The sequence below is a fragment of the Rhipicephalus microplus genome, chromosome X (genome assembly GCF_043290135.1).
Source record: "Rhipicephalus microplus isolate Deutch F79 chromosome X, USDA_Rmic, whole genome shotgun sequence".
NCBI lineage: Eukaryota > Metazoa > Arthropoda > Arachnida > Ixodida > Ixodidae > Rhipicephalus > Rhipicephalus microplus.
In genome coordinates, this window is record NC_134710.1 from 240,354,252 (window position 1) to 240,371,123 (window position 16,872).

At 47.8% G+C, this 16,872-nt stretch overlaps 1 protein-coding gene across 3 annotated transcripts in view; it reads right to left on the minus strand.

Moving 5' to 3' along the window:
* LOC119187799 (SUN domain-containing ossification factor) overlaps positions 1-16,872 on the minus strand; it is a 133,337-nt gene that overhangs the window by 90,870 nt on the left and 25,595 nt on the right. The window contains exon 1 of one of the 3 annotated variants that reach the window (XM_075878859.1): positions 16,113-16,314. The exons of 1 other annotated variant lie outside the window; for it this stretch is intronic. In XM_075878859.1, coding sequence (XP_075734974.1) covers positions 16,113-16,294 — 182 coding nt within the window. In that variant the 5' untranslated portion in view covers positions 16,295-16,314. Of the gene's footprint in view, positions 1-16,112; positions 16,323-16,872 lie in introns of those variants that run through there. One more of the 3 variants, XM_075878861.1, reaches the window with a different exon arrangement.

A 16,872-nucleotide genomic window follows, 5' to 3' on the forward strand; every position in this document is an offset into this window, starting at 1 on the left:
ATACGAACCACTTTTTTTTTTTCAGTGTCTCTTCACTAAACTCAATAAGCCATATCACGTTAAGCGCTCAATACTTAGATCCTCACCTGCCTTTTACCCGCGTATCGAAATCACGGACATAACATGACCAGACGCTGCGATTATACATGCTATATGTGAGAGGACTTGCGGTTAATCCATACATCGTTAGATACACAAAAACACGGGGAACACAAAGCGCTTTGTCATGCATGTACCTCTACTGTACTCTCGTCTTGTTTGGACAATATACGCGTTAGCACTTAAAGCACTTAACAGTTAACGACTAGGTTACACTAAATCACGTCGCTTATGCCACCTTCGCCACCTGCTGATGGCACCGGAAGATAAGAGCTTCTCAAGCTGCCTATAGCAGCTTTTTCCTTGGCCCCTGCCGTTGTGTAATAAATGTTTACGTAGAAAGAAAGAAAGAAAGAAAGAAAGAAAGAAAGAAAGAAAGAAAGAAAGAAAGAAAGAAAGAAAGAAAGAAAGAAAGAAAGAAAGATTTTCCAAAGCACGCACAAGAACCCTGATGGCCTTTTCGCATACCTACAAATGAACGGTGCTGCTGAAATGCAGCGCTTAATGTTACGCCAGAAACAGCATGTAATCTCTGGTATTTCCCTTTTATTTTATTTTCGTTTACTTCACATATGGCTGCCATGCAAAACAAGATTTAGAATATAAGCCGAGCGTCACGATTTCTCGGTCCAAGTACATCGGTTGCACTTATGATGCCGCACACTGATTGATACTTAACAAAATAGTACAGCATACGTTATCAATACTTAACAATATACGTCAAGGAAAGCTGAAAACACCTTTCATCTATTTGTGCAAGCTTGAATCTGAAGAGCCATGGTTCTGAAAAACAAAATTTAAAAAAATCTGTGTCCCATGTAACGAAAGTGGGTAGGGAGTTTTTCGTCAACCTTGCTTAGCTGCTTGGTTATTTAGTTTTTCTTATGTTCCCTATGCTTGCGCTTTTAGAGGCGAAGCTCCATTGGCGAAACTTGGCCGGTTGTCGAGCTGCGTCGGTCGTCGATGGTTAACCATCCTCTGTACCCAGCAGCGTCTCCCTTCTTATGAAATGAATGACGCTGTGCCTTAGAGGTGCCGCAAACTGCAGTTGGGTGACTATATATATATGCACTAGATGGCGTTGCGTCTCGTTTCCGAGAGGGCACTGTCCCATAGAAATGCGTGCAATGTGGCGGTTGCGTGAAGGTACGCTAGATGGCGTTAGCGGTGCAGCTGCTCTGATTGGCTGCTGTGCGGGGCTCCACCGGCGCGCCCGTTATCTCTCATTCGCCTGGATCGTCACCGTACGAGTACTCTTGCCGGATGGATCATGCTGCTTGGCGGACCATAGACGACGAAGAGGGCCAGGTGCAGAAGGCCGCTGCGGCTCGTGCTCGTCGGCAGGATACCCAGGTCTGGACGGACGCAGGGACGCTTCGCCCACTCATTATCATTCACTCCGTGGATATGCTGTAATTTCCCCTCAATAACAAAGCTTGCATAGCGCACACAATACACAATTTTACGCCCGGCGTTTAAGTATAGTGGCTTCGCGAATGCTTATGTCATAGGCAATGTCCCGAAAGTGTTGATCTTTTTATCTGAATTCGCTACTCAGCGAGTGACCAGCCAAGGCAGAAACCCGATTGGCAAAAAACCGACGCTAGCAGCAGTATTGCATACTACTGCAGCGTGGATGAGAGGAAGAAATTAAATGCAGTTTTCCTTAGGAAAAAAACGCGTTTAAACCCCACATGACTGCCCCTATTGGTATAAATAGGGCATCTAAGTACTCAGAGGACAAGCAGAACAGAATTATACTTCGTTATTTTCTGACAACGCTTTCTAATGACAGCCTCAAATGAATATGTATGTACATGCAGTACATTTTGCACCAATTTTAAATTAAGTTCGGTGATATGACGATGATCTGTGGTGTTTTATGGCGCACGGGCTATTTGACAGCCAAAGAGCGCCAGGTCGTGCACAGAACAAAAGATGTGAACAATGATGAAATTCTGCCCACTAAGAGTGACGTGAAACGCGTGCAATGAGAATCAATGGCGACTGGTCGTCATAAAACTATGGGAATGTGGTTTGAGCACGAACGATTATCAATGGCCCTTGGGCCCAAGGGCTGCTAAAGTATATGATTTTACAAGCCAAAAACCACGATATGATAGTGAAGCATGGCGAAGAGTACTCGGGATTAATTTTGACCCCCTGGGGCTCTCTAACGTGCGCCTAAACCCAAGTATATATATACAGATGCTTTATACTTGTATATATTCTTTTTTTGCATTTCGCCCAACAGAAATGCGACCAGCGCGACCGAGAATCGAATGCACGCCCGCGAGCTAAGCTGCGCTAAGCTCCTACGGTGGGTTGTTCTGTATCTCGATCGTCAAACAGGATGTTCTGCTTGAACTGCAAATGAGCACGGATACGCGGCTGAATGAGCGCGTTTCTGCGAAGGGGACCACTGCAGCGTGCCGCTGTAAGACGCCGACAAACAGATTGTCGGTCTAGTATAGCGAGACAGAACCGCCGCCATGATTGTCTATAAACCCTGATCGTCGCAACAATTATGCCCCCTGAAATGGGCGCTTCAGCATACACAAGTAGCAAATATGTATAAGTAGACAGGTAATAAGCTCTTGGCCTCACGTAGTACGGTCAATTATGCTGCTGCCTGCACGAGCTAAGTTCTTTCTCTTGGGGTACACGCGTGAGCTCGTTTGCAAAATATAAACGAGGTTGCTTTCCTGTTTGTTGCCCTCTGTTTTGTTCGTGCGTGTGACCTTGTTTCAAGGTTAACACTGTCGACAGATGATGAACAGCCTTGTGGGAGGCAGGCGAAGCGTGCGAGATGTAAGGCCGATATCAAAAGCGAATGACCCGTGACCTGGATAATAAGTATATATGCTATGGGTTCGAAACGAAGACTGAACAAAAAATTGTCTTTGCTCAGGCCGTACAGAAACGAAAATTATTCGCTATCGGGCTTCAAATAGACCAAACCAATGTATCTGAGCTACAGCCTATGGACAATCTCGCTTGGTCTTCTATGTACTTCAAATAACACATGCTTTATAATCGACAACGAAAAACAAAGCACACACAAGCGCCACGAGCATCTCCTCAATAATTCCTTCGACCCACTGAAAATAAATAAACGAGAAACCAACGGCGAAATTCGTACACCAAACGCTTAACATCTCCTTACTATACTCGGACATACCCAGTTGCTTAGAACCACTATCATAATGTCCCTCCCACCTCCTGCTTTCGGAAAACAGGATACGACTCCTGCTAGCAAGTGAAGGGCTTTTCGACGCTTTGTTCAGACCTCAGCTGGAGAGAGCAACTATAACACGACCTTCCAGAATGTGCAGCGGAAAACCAACGATATGGTATACCCTGCTCCGAAGTAAAGCCAGAAATAGGCAATTTGTGTAAGCGCGACGTCTTAGTGCGCGCAGAAAACGTAACGGAAAAAAAGCCCCGATATCACACGGGCTGCGCATCGCCCATTCTTATAGAATATATATATATATATATATATATATATATATATATATATATATATATATATATATATATATATATATATATATATATATAGAGAGAGAGAGAGAGAGAGAGAGAGAGAGATGGGGGGGGGGACGGCGCCACAATGTCGCTATCATGTGCAAGATGCGAAACTGTTGAAGCGAAGAGCGGAAGGAAGAAAGGCATTTGTGGAGCTTCAATTTATCACCGTAGTTTTCACCACGCTCAATGAATAGCAAAAAAGAAGGAAGAAAAAACTCAGCGCGTAACCTATACGACGAAACAGCCACTTGCAAAGGGCATCGCCTCGGAAAGATGAGGGTAGGGACCACGAGAGCAAAAGAAATATGGAGAGACAAAATAGAAATACGAGGAAGAAGAAAAAAGGAAAAACGATTCATCTCCTTCTATCTGTGTGTGCGTGGGACCAAACGCTGCGCGGGGCACACTTTGTGTCGCTTTTTCAAAAAGACAGAACCAAAGCTAAAGAACAGCGCACAGCGATAGTCTGAAGGATAGACAAGCCCGTGCACCGACGCCACTGGGGATGAAGGAACGGCTCAGAACAGAAACCGACGCGCAACTTGCGTCAGCGAAAAAAAAAAGTAACAAAACTCAGTCAGACGTCACCGACGGCTATTCTTGTGTTGTGCCTAACCATGCGAAACCAGAACTTTTTTTTTTTCCAAAGCGCCCATAGGCGTGCGAATAACACGGACAACGCGAATTTCGTTGCATACAACATACGTGCACTGCAGAGTGCTTCCAGAAAGGTGTCCTATCAAATCTTCCGAAATATAGAAAATAGAATATGTGTGGTCATTACCTCAATAATTACTTTTCCTGTTGTAAGATACATTTTGAGATGGCTATGGGCATCAATAACTAGAGTAATCAATTAAGATACATTGGGTACAAAAGTCATTACACAGTAATTACACGAGTAATCAGGCCGAATGGGGACAATTGGAGTCGTTCTTTCGAAAAGCCCAATGCCCAATTTGAAATTTCCAAAAAGCGGACGCTAATCATATCAACAGAATGACGGCACCTAACCAATTACGCCGACGAAACAAACAGTCCGGGTGGATCCTAACTACATAGCACAGTATGAGAGAGCAGCCCCGCCGCGGTGGTCTAGTGGCTAAGGTACTCGGCTGCTGACCCGCAGGCTGCATTTCCGATGGAGGCGGAAATGTTGTAGGCCCGTGTGCTCAGATTTGGGTGCACGTTAAAGAACCCCAGGTGGTCGAAATTTCCGGAGCTCTCCACTACGGCGTCTCTCATAATCATACGGTGGTTCTGTGACGTTAAACCCCACAAATCAACCGATCAGTGTGAGAGAGCGTGTGATCACTGATCAACTTAGCTTCGCACGTGTGCTGGCTGCACTTGGGATTATAGCGCGCACAGCGCACGTACTACGTGAACGGATGCAGAACTAACTCCCCTGCAAACGTTCTAGCCAACAGTGACGTCATTCTAGTCGACCACTGGTTGCGTCCACGACGCTTCCGTTTCATCAGTGAATATTGGCGAACTTCGCGGATTTACGAAATAATTACCAGAGGCCGTTAATGAGAATTCGCAAGGCAGTGATGGGCTCTTCGCAGGAAGAACTTCAATACTTCAACATGACCTGATTACCTGCATCCAGTGATAAAAGTAATTAAATTATTTCACTACTCACGTCACTACATTTTGTATCCAGACGCGTCCCGCGGGACCTCATTAATGTTATTTGAACCAATCAATCAAAGATGCGTGCCGCAAATATTTTATTTCCAGTAGTTTCGAGAATTTTCGGACACTGCCCAGTGCTTAAAAGTTGTCACATAATTTGCTATTCGGTAAACAGTGCTAAAAATAATTTGGAGACTCGGTGTGGAGATGTCTCTGGAGGCCGTATCTAGTTCAAACCATTTTATTTTTCACAGCGCTGGGGTACCGCGCAGAAACGTATTTACCAATATCCATATTGATCTCTTTATTTTCTTCCGATGCTAATTCGCTCGGACGCAGCAGTGTTCGTTGAGATCGCTCGTTTTATGCGACGCGCGATAACTGTGGAAAATGGCGCGTATACTGTTACACAATTCTCCATACCTTATTTTTTTTCTCAACGAACTACAGAAAAGCACGCCGAGACTCGCATGCAGTGTGTATGAAACAATGAAACCGCAAGTTCGCTTCTCGACGTATACACCGACGGCTTTCAACCATTTACAAAAATACCAAGAAAAAAAGGGAGGGTGGAGGAAGGGAGGGGTAATTTCGAAAGAAAAAAACTTTTTTTGCTTTGCGCGTTCACACCACTACTACAGGTTTACGTTTCGGTCATTCACTGCGCGGTCATTTAATCCACCAGGAAATTGCATCGCTTCTGAAACGCCACAGATAAATAAATAAAAAACAAAACATGGCTCGTCCGCTGCACCGCCGCAGCAATTATCTCCGCGGCCGCGCGTGCTGGGCAAACTCTTCTTTTTGCTCGCTTGTATATGCGATAGCTGCAAGCAAATACTACGCCGGCATCGCGAAACTAGGAGAGGAGGAAACGAACTGGGGGAAGGTCGGCGACCGAACTTGAAGCACCGCCACGCAGCCGGCTCACAGGGGCCACAAAGAAAGAGGGTACGCGTCGACGAACTCGGCCACTGTGGACGCCAAGAAATGATCAAGCCGCTAAGATAAAGCTTTATAGGAGCGACTTTGCGCCAGGAAAGCAGATAACAAAAGTGCACGCGGGTGAAAGTTTTTAAAGGTGGCAAATATGATAGCTGCGTACTACTGTGTACAACATGCAACAGTGAAAGCCGCACTGATGCCACGAAAATATTTATTCACCATTTTGCTTTTCTTCTTCATGTTCTTCATTCCTTAAAACTTTCAGTCGAAGTTTCTTTATACTTTTCCATCGTAGTTTAGAGAACGGAAGCTGAAACTGTACGGCGCTATTATAGGAGGGCCTGTTCGACCAATGTAATATGCGGTGGGACTTGGGACACCCCCAGTTCCATGGCTGCGACAAAAAAAAAAAAAAAGTGAAATGTTTATTTGAATAATAAAACGCCTGGTCTTCAGATTATCTCTCTCGGTGGTACGCACAGCATTACTGTTTTATGGAATGATCATGTTTCAGATAAGGGTTTCTCTACATCTCTCTTTGCGCCAGCAGCAAAACAAATCGGCAGTCCGTTTGCAGCGACAGTTTTAGATACTGCACAGCGCGGTAAACCGAAATTACATTCGCATTCGAGGCAAACACAACCATAGGTTAACATATTTTCGGTACGTACGCATTCATTACATAGAGTTAATGCAAAAACAAGCAGCGCATTAAGAGAATTCGAACAAGAAGAAAACTGTTTAAAGCGAGCAACGAGGCGGTACGCAGCAATTCACCCTGCTGTGCTAATTACTTGAACGTTGCACACTCGCTAAATAACGGAGGAGACGTAGGAGGATTTTATATTTGCTCCGAGAGTTCTGTATGTACGTGCTGAGCTAAACGAACAGGGCAAAATTCAATTAAGATATTTATTCATTATCTATTCATAGCGTGACGTTACTACCTATCTCATCCAAACAGATTCAGATGCGCGCACGCACATATATTGCAAGAGCCACCAGCACTATTTTGAAAAGCAATGCTCGATTGGAAACACTGCATTAGAATACCAAAATCAAGCACAACTGTATATAACGAAAGACTTATTTAACAAAGGCGTATACAGTAATACCATGTTAGCTAATCCTGAACACGGGAGTCATCCACGTTAACCTTGGTACAGTATGTATCTGTCGCAAAACCTCTCGTTCCTCTCGTTCGTACCAAACGAAAATAGCAGGGGCGTTTTCCGAGGTCGAGGGCACATCGGTAAATTCTGAACATCGTTAAAAATTCCACCGTATGTCCAGTTACGATTATTTCGAAGGGTTAAAAAAGCATCGTTTAAAACCCCCATCACACGGAGTTCGACAACACGGGGGGGAATCTAACAGTGCTTCGGGAATGGCGGTCTCCGCTCCCCTGCTCGGATATGTTAAAGCACCGGCCATATAGGTCACGGCTATCGGAAAACGCAATGAATAGTAGGCGCCTGCCTGCATTCCAAGTAGAGGTCCCTTCGCGAATGGCGCGCGGCCGGGGGCGATACGCGTGCCGCACAAGGAGCGCAGCGTCGACACTTGGCAGTCGTCCAGGCGCCAAATGGCGATGAACAGAAGCAGCACCCGGAACTGTGTGGCTTCGTCAGAGAAGAACAAACCACATAAAATGTAGATAGTTTCGCAGCTAACGCGAGCGGATCGTCACGCGATACGCGCATCTCCAGACGCGACCCCCTGTCGAGCGGAGTCGCGCAATACAGTTCGCGACGCATTTTTTCTTTTCGTTTTTGTTTACAGTTGGTGTCTCATACTCTTGCCCCTCTGCGACACACGCTATTAGGCCGTACGCCGAACCAGTGGTGTATACAGGTGCGGTAGGGGGAACCCCTAACGTTTTAAGTTTGGTGATATATAATCAGAACAGCCGGAAAACACGGCGTCCCATTGGAAATCCAAACGTATGTACGTCAATGATCTGAAATTCTGTTTAGAACCGCAACAATTCTTAAAGCGCAAAATGAAACAAACGTTATTCGCCTCCAGTGGCTCTCCTCACCCATGACGTCGCAAGAAACCGAACCGGCACGTGCCCACCCGACCACCTCGCCACGCAGAGCCGCGCGCGCGCTGTTCCCGCTGCGGCCAAGTGCGCACGTCGAGCCGCTTCGCAAGACTTCCGGCATCTCGCCGCGACCACGCGCGGTAGGATACCAGTACACGAATACACACGTGGTGCAAAGCACTCCACGGCGAATGAACCTGCATGCAAGCGACCACGCAGGTTAAAAACATGCTTTTTTCGTGCGTGATTTACTTTATCATGTCCGGGATTCGCTCCTGCGACCTGCGGGTCAACAGCCGAGTACCTTAGCCACTAGACCACCGCGGCGGGGCACAGATGAGGATCAAGCCGGTAGTACATGCGCTGGTGAATCTTCGTCGTCAAAATATGTTGTATCGTGCATAATGGCTATCACAACACAAGCGAACACATCTTGTTTATTCAGTGTTCTTTCTCCTCTCTGCCGCCGATTGCGTGCCATCGCATAGCGCCGTAGTCCGTATAGCATGACAATTACAAAGCGGCGTACTCTAGTGAGCAGCAACAGAAAGCGCACACGCACGCCCACACGGAGAGAGGAGAGAGAAAGATACATAGGACCCGCGGCTTCTCAGTGCTGGCTGCTAGTAGAGGTGAACCACGATCTCAGAACGCATGTTGCGACGCGTGCTCTGCGAACGTTAATCTATCGGCACACTCCTTGTGCCGTGGAACAAGCCACGGGTAAACAACAACGCTACGTGGCCGTTTAGCTTAGATAAAAACGAGCGCGTGAAAGCATTCGCGGCGCGGCACTGTACACACAGCGGAGATGGCAGCCTTCCAGATCGGGCCGACACACAAGAGCGACAAGACGATAGCCCCCGCTGCGACATACCCGCTCGGCGCACCGACGCCAACTCCACGTGAAGGAACGCGCTAAATGCGGCACGTCTCTTGCGCGGGCTGCGGTACAGAAAGCAGCGGCCGCTTCGAGCCACGAAACAGGACTGCATGCGCTGCACGTTACGAGGAAATCCGCGCACCTTCGTTCATTATCCGGGCAACGCAACGGGCTTTGCAAATACTAGCACCAAGTACAGGGTGCGGGAAAAGTTGCACCACTGCATGCTTAATGAAGAACTCGCGAAGGTTAATACTGGAAAATGTGGATGAAATACAGCGAAGGGAAAAAAAAAGGCGTTGAGCCGTGAGAAAGCATCAAAGATGCAGCGCAGAGGTATCACATGTACTCATTGAAGAAAATTTCAGGCTTCTCCGGGCGAGCAGTGAGACGAATTCAAGTGCGAATCGAAGCATTATTTGCTTCTCAAGACGGACCACACCGCACAGATAAGTGGACTGAAATACGGGCTGGGCTGTTCCAGAGCCATTGTGCAGCGGAGGTGAAGTGTGGAAAGCGAGCCACGTTTGCTCGGCCTTGTGAAAAAGCGTGCCGGATCCGGTTCATACGTCCAAGTATTCTTGTGGTGTAGCCATATTGGGATCAAGGTTCTCGAGGACGTCTGTCGTTAAGCTCCGCATATTTAAGGTTTAAAAAGCAACAAAAATGAGTACGATTTTTTTTTAGCTGCAGCTAGTTATGTAAAGACCAGTGCAGACCAACGTGTATAAACCCCGCGAAGAGCGAGTCTATATTTGAGACTTTGATATCTTTTAATTCCCCTTTAAAAAGCAATTCAGGTAGCTTACAAATTTTGGGGCTCCCGAACAGACTTGACGAGCTAGGGTTCAGAAACCTGTATCAAACACATGACGAGCCCACTTTGGGCGCCAATGAGTTCAAGAGACCAAGGAAAATACAACAATATATTTTGACATTGTTTTCTTCAAGAATGAGCCTCGTGGGCATATTGGATGACAGACACACAACACACTCCCTTGATCTATTTCTTTGTTTTTCTTCAAGAATCTTTTTTCGAAAACTTTTGGGACGTTCACACACACACACACACACACACACACACACACACACACACACACACACACACACACACACACACACACACACACACACACACACACACACACACACACACACACACACACACACACACACACACACACACACACACACACACACACACACACACACTCCCTTGATCTATTTCTTTGTTTTTCTTCAAGAATCTTTTTTCGAAAACTTTTGGGACGTTCACACACACACACACACACACACACACACACACACACACACACACACACACACACACACACACACACACACACACACACACACACACACACACACACACACACACACACACACACACACACACACACACACACACTTATTGAAGATAGGACTTGCGTTAGCCAGGCGAGAAAAAAAATGAAGATGTGAACGCTTTTGCACGTGCTTCGCGCTCCCCGCCGTCAGCTACAAAACAATTGGTTCTACAGCGTAAATTACATTACACAAGATAGAGCTATATATTTTTCATGCTGAAATCTACATTCCCCGTGAGTGCTTGACAGCCGGCATTAAAGGCGGCACGCATGTCAAGCCTTGCTTGCTCGAAGCTGTTCGGTTTGTTGCGGATTCGCGACATTAGGCAGTAAAGGGTTAGGTTGTTGTTGTTGGTGGTGGTTTGTGTACATGTGTGTGTGTTGTTCGAGGTATAGCGCATCCAGGACGGGACCGAGCAGAAAACACAGAACACATACACGGCACTATTCTGTGTTTCCTTCTCTGTCCCGTCCTGGATGCGCTATACCTCGAACAACATGAATAACCAACAAGCCCGCCGTGCAACCTTAGTCGACATGTGTGTGTGTTTTGAGACGCTGTATACGGTCACAGGGAGTCGATCGTCTGCTCACTAGTTGCGTGCAGCGCATCGCCTACTGGGCGTACACACCGTGCCGAGCCGCTTGCGTCTACTCCGCTTAAGACGACGCAGAGATGTGCCGAGAGAAGCCTGTTGCGTTAACGCGACGATGCGAACTTTCTGCAAACGATGCTCTAGCGGTCCCGGCAGCGGACAGAAGCGCGTTTGGGTTGTCACCTCATGAACGCATGCGCTACGCTTGCCGCCTCGATGCCCGCGATCCCCCAACGCTCAACTCCGAAACAGCAAGCTGCTTTCTTTTCTGCAAAACGGTGAACGCTGAACACGATCCCGCACAACGATTGAGGCGGCAGCGGTCGGCGCTCTCAGGTAGTGTGCAGTAAGCTTAGAGCGGCGCTACGCCACACACCTGGGCTTTTTGTCGGCGACAAGTCACACTGGTCGCTTCTCGGTAGTCGCCACATCGCCTCCGTTCTTTGCAATGGTTACCAGAAAAAGCGCCGCCGCAATAGCGCGGAATAATTGATCGGCCTATTCAGTGCTTTTGCAGCAGCGCCAGTGTACAACATGGCGACCATCCCAATCACGATGCGTGCAGTCAACATTACTTTCGGTTGCAAAACCACCTTGTAGCGCAGCAATGGCGCTAATTAAGCACACACAAAAAAAAGACCCATTTGGAGCAGTATGGCGCAGTAGTTTCCCGTCGACGCAGATTGGCGCAGGTTTCCCACCACTGCAATACGCACGCCGCATCGGAGTGCCACCTGATAGTACACTCTAACCTGATTATGCTGTTGAGAGACTGACACAAGTGTCATTTAAAATAGTAAAGTCACGCGCGCATAGCACGTCACAACAGTGCACAGGACAAAGCCACTAAACGGAGCCTTTTTCTGAAAGATACGGGTGAACATTCTCGCCCGGCGCGCGCAGTTTTTGTTTATTTTAGCAACTATCAACATGAGCGTCGGCAGGGGGGTGCAAAAGGGGCATTTGCCCCCCTCAAAACTCACTAGCACTTGCCCTCACCCAAGCGCTTTCCCCCTCCTTCAGCCGCGATTCAACACTGGTTTGCACCCCCAAGAAAAAAAATCCTGCCGACGACCATGCCTATCAATCCTCGAACGAATAACTTTCAAGAACGGCCGTCGTCCTAGCTATGACCTCGTTGCCATCCAACGGCAGAGAGAAGGCACAAGAAAGCGCAGCAGCAAATCCCGACAAAGGTGTTTACAAGCGAGAGCAGAGCCGTGCGAACGGCGGCGCATTCCAGAGAGCCCGCGCGCCCTGGTAGAACTGAAAAGCCAACGCACTCCACGGGCCGAGCGGCGAAAGCGGAGGCCGCGCACCACAGGAGAGGAGGGGTCAGTGTGTGGAACCCGCGCTGGCCGTCCTTTCGAACGACCGCACCCCCTTTCCTGCCGTCTGGGTCAACGGAACAACCTCGCTCGCACAACCTCGTCCGGTGGCATGCTTTCACGTCTCTTGTCCAGCTCCGACGCGAAAACTTTCGCGGCATCGAAGTACCGTTTCGTAGCTGCCTTCGGGCATGACGATAGTTATAGCGCGAGAACTGAAACATAGCGCTCGTGTCTTTCGTGTCCTTCTTGTCTCTGTGTCGTCGTTTTGTTCTCGCGATATGACTACCGTCGTGCCATACCAACTGGCCCAAGCTGCCACACTTCTATGCCTTCGGGCAGCTACGAAACGGCAGCTTGAACTCCTGAGCGTGGCGGCCGCTGCGGCATAGCGACGAGACCCCGAGGAATCAATCTGAGCTGCGTGCACGCCAAGCGCCACTCGAGTATTTAAAGCAGAGCACGCGAAGAGCCGCTGGGGCCTCCCTTGTCACTTTTCAGTCGAACATCGAGAAAGCAAGGCACGCAATGCCGCTTAGACAGGGACAGTAGAGGTGTTACCAGCTGTTGTACAGATGGTACTGCATTTCGGATTATGAAGTGCAGTACCAAAAAACAACCGACATTTCCACCCGGGTTATGAATCTAACAATTTTGATTATACAATATGCACAAGTCGCAAATGTGGAATCGTCTTTCTCTCGAGTAAGCGTAGAGCCCGTTCATGGTCAAACTGCGCAATGTGCGACTGGCGCACTTGGCTTTCAGTTTGAGTTTCTATCAATTATAGCTTAAACGAAATTTCGACTTCTGGTTATATCGGCCTCCGTCCCCGAAGAGGCAAGAAACGCTATACAGACTGTGGACGACGCGGCAGACTCGAACGGCTACTGAGTAAAGGTATACACACGAGCACGCATTAGTTTTCAGAGCACTCCTATCACTGCTTCTCCCGATATTTCCAAGCATGCTGCATCTGTGTCTTGGTCTTCCAAAACCTCATCAACATGGGCGATTTTGCAGTTTCTCGCCCACAAGAATGCTGGCGTCAGGGTGCACGAACAAAGGCGATACGACGAGACAGCGTCCGTCTACGCCGCACAAACGTGCAAGATTTAGTTTAGCCCATGGATTCCGCGCGACCCCTAGAATATTTTCTGCGCCGCCAAAGGAGCCTCCACAGAGGAAAATTTACACATTATATATAATTCGGCACAACACGTCTGCGAATCTGACATGCAAGGCGAAGAAGCTAATTCATCCCTCCGTGGGATCGAGTGGACATCACAATGATATGAGGAAGCGTCAGCGATAAGTGTCAAAAGGATTTCGGAGTAAACGAATGAACGTGCCCCATTGTTAGAAATGACGCTGCCAACGCAAAGCACTGCAGCTAACGAGTAGTACACAAAGCGCAAGCATGGACCCGGCCGCATCAGGCAATGTACGCTCACGTCGCCATTGTCCTATATATCACTCATTTCTAACCTGTACTATGAACTTAAAAGTCCGCACACATAACACACACTACAACAGCACCACAAAATGAGTTCTTCGCGCTGAAGTTGACAGTGCGTGAACAGGGCGCACGGCCCAATTAGACATGCCGGACGGCATACATGTGCGATGCGAGCTCCCCTTGTAAACGCCACGTTACTTTTTCACCACAACGTTTCGAGGACAGTTTATCAGGGGACGCATCTGCGACACAGGGCGGCTTCTTTCGTGCGATCATTACGGCGTCGCCCTACAGAGAACGCGCCACCGGGCCCAAAAATCAAGGTCGCGTTCGGACGACCAATTGAGAACATCGCGATAACGCAAGGCCACTGCGACAATAAGAAGAGTGCCAAAATTATGGGGTGCGTTATTATATATATGCACGTACGTATTTATGACGGGAATGAACGCGGCGCCTTTTCCTCTACGAGGACAGCCAGCGTAATGTACATATTCAGATAACTGACTTAGTGTTACAATTGTCATTACCAGTCTTCCCAAAGTGCGCCAAAAGCGCAAGGTTCCTGTGTTCGACCATCGACAGCGGAGGCAGCATGCATACCGCGGTGATGACGGAACTGAGTATTTAATGTGTAGACGTTAAGATCCAGGTGAGCAAAATTAATCGTGACTTCTCTATCGACGTTAAAGCCTATGTGAATTCTCAATCAACACCGATACCGACTCTTAAAGAATAATAACTGCAGCATTTACTACCCAATTTACTACCATCTATCTGGTTTTTCCCTCTCCTCTTCCTCGCTATCGTTGTATACTATTGAAATATATTAGGTAGTATATACGTTCTCGTTACTACTGAGCATGTCAGGATTCGTTAAGGCTACAGCCTGCACATGTTAAGGGCGTCACTATAGCAAGTTATGCTGCAAATGTGACACCCTTAAGGAGAATTTAGGTAAACTCTAATTCCCTCTATCACGTTGGAATAACAGTTCGTGCTCCATCATGGTACACATATACACGTTCCAGTGTAGTAAGACATCGGGATCTGGGTCCAAAACATCAGATGTATGTCTAAGTTCGTGAATGCGCCTCACTACAACACGTACTGTCCAAAAGTAGGGCCATTTAAGCTTTGTTGCTTCGGTAAAAGCTTATGTCGTGTAGAAGCTTTGATATTCTGTGCATGTGTGTGTGTTCCCGATTATGGTTCGTTCATGCCTGTATGCACACGCTATCTGAACGTGTCTCTGCAATGTGTATTTACCAGACCAACCACATGACGTAATAAGCGAGGACTGTTTAATCTGAGAAAACAATGCCGTTCAATTACAACAGCTCTCACAGCCTGAGTCGGTTGGGGACGTTAAGACACAAACGTATACGCCTTTGGAATAAATTGAACTTTATATGTTAATACCAACGACATACATAGTCTAAAGAAGTGCAAACCAATTGACAGGTAACTGTAGTGTACTAGTATTAGAACCGCACTAACATGGTAGTGGTCACAGTAGCAAAGATAATAACTTGGCAGTTACTACGTGCAGTTGATTAGTATAGGTGAATGCCGTGAGAAGAATTTACCTAAAGCTAAGTAAATGCCACACCTTTTTTTTTAAATGGACTACTACTATTAAAACAAATTCGTTGATTTTCCGCTGACAAACTTTGTAAGACGTAGATTTCGCGTGCTAAAAATCACGACCTGATTGTGAGGCACGCATAGCGAATGGGCCGGACTCCAGATTGCAGTTCGCACCCATCAAAACGTCGTTGCCCTGGCCGTCATAAAACCTACGATCACGAGTTCTGCCGTGCACGACCGCACTGTACTACTGCGGATGCTACAACTACTACTACGAGACAAATATATGACTGGCACAGGGAAACATTACCAAGGTCAACTTTAGCATACATACATACATACATACATACATACATACATACATACATACATACATACATACATACATACATACAGAATGTGGAGCTGGCAAAACCGTTGCTCAGCACTAGAGGAGTATCGCATGCTAAATGTGAAGAGTTCGGTCACGGCTCACACCAACAGCCAGATTTTGGCGTTTGTCCTTTCCTTTCGTTCATCCCCCCCCCCCCCCTGTTAGCTTCACACGGTGACTAACTAAAAAATCGGTGCACTCGGTTTCCCAAACTTACTACTAGAAGTCTACAATTACACTAAGGAGTTCTCGTCAAGGAACAAAGACTCACCGCGCCACGGGTCGCCACGAAAGCGAGAGCCAATCAAAGCGCGAGGGAAAAACTTTCCGAGTAGCTTCCCACCGTGCAAACGGTTCGAGAACGGCCCGGGGCAGTGCAAGCAGGCACACCGCGCACAGAACGAAACAAAACTGCAGCTGGCGTACGCCGCTCGCGGGCCAGCAACGCGACATGTATGCAGCATCCAGCGGAGAAGACTCCTCCGTCCGGACGCAGCTGTCCGCATACGACGGCACGTGTACCTGCACGGGCTCGCAACGCACACGCGTCTGTCTCGGCCAAACAACACGATTGGACCGCTGTCGGCCTTACTATTACAGCACGCTCTCTTTCCAGAGTACTCTTCCCTCATAAGTTAGCTAAACGTTTTGTTTGCCCGATTTTTTTATCGGCGCCTCGCTTACTCGACGGAATAGCACCAACAAAAACAATGGGCCAGCGACGTAACAAGCCTCGTCCTTTTGCTACTCACTCATCACACCCTTTGTTTGGTGACACACGTGGCGTCGCAATGCGAGTTTCGCTTTCACGTTGCTCGCTGTCTAGCCACCTCGGGCGATCAAGGCACGAAAGCCGTCGTTATCGGCAGCAGCAGCCGCCCGCCGTTTCCGAGACGCCCTCCCACCCCGTAATCCCAGCGCAAAGTCTGCGGGCGTACGCTCACCCCGTTTGTACCATGGATAATGCGCACGCACGGAGAACAGATGTAAACACAAATCAACGAATAATGCTATACAATGCGCAGATTGCT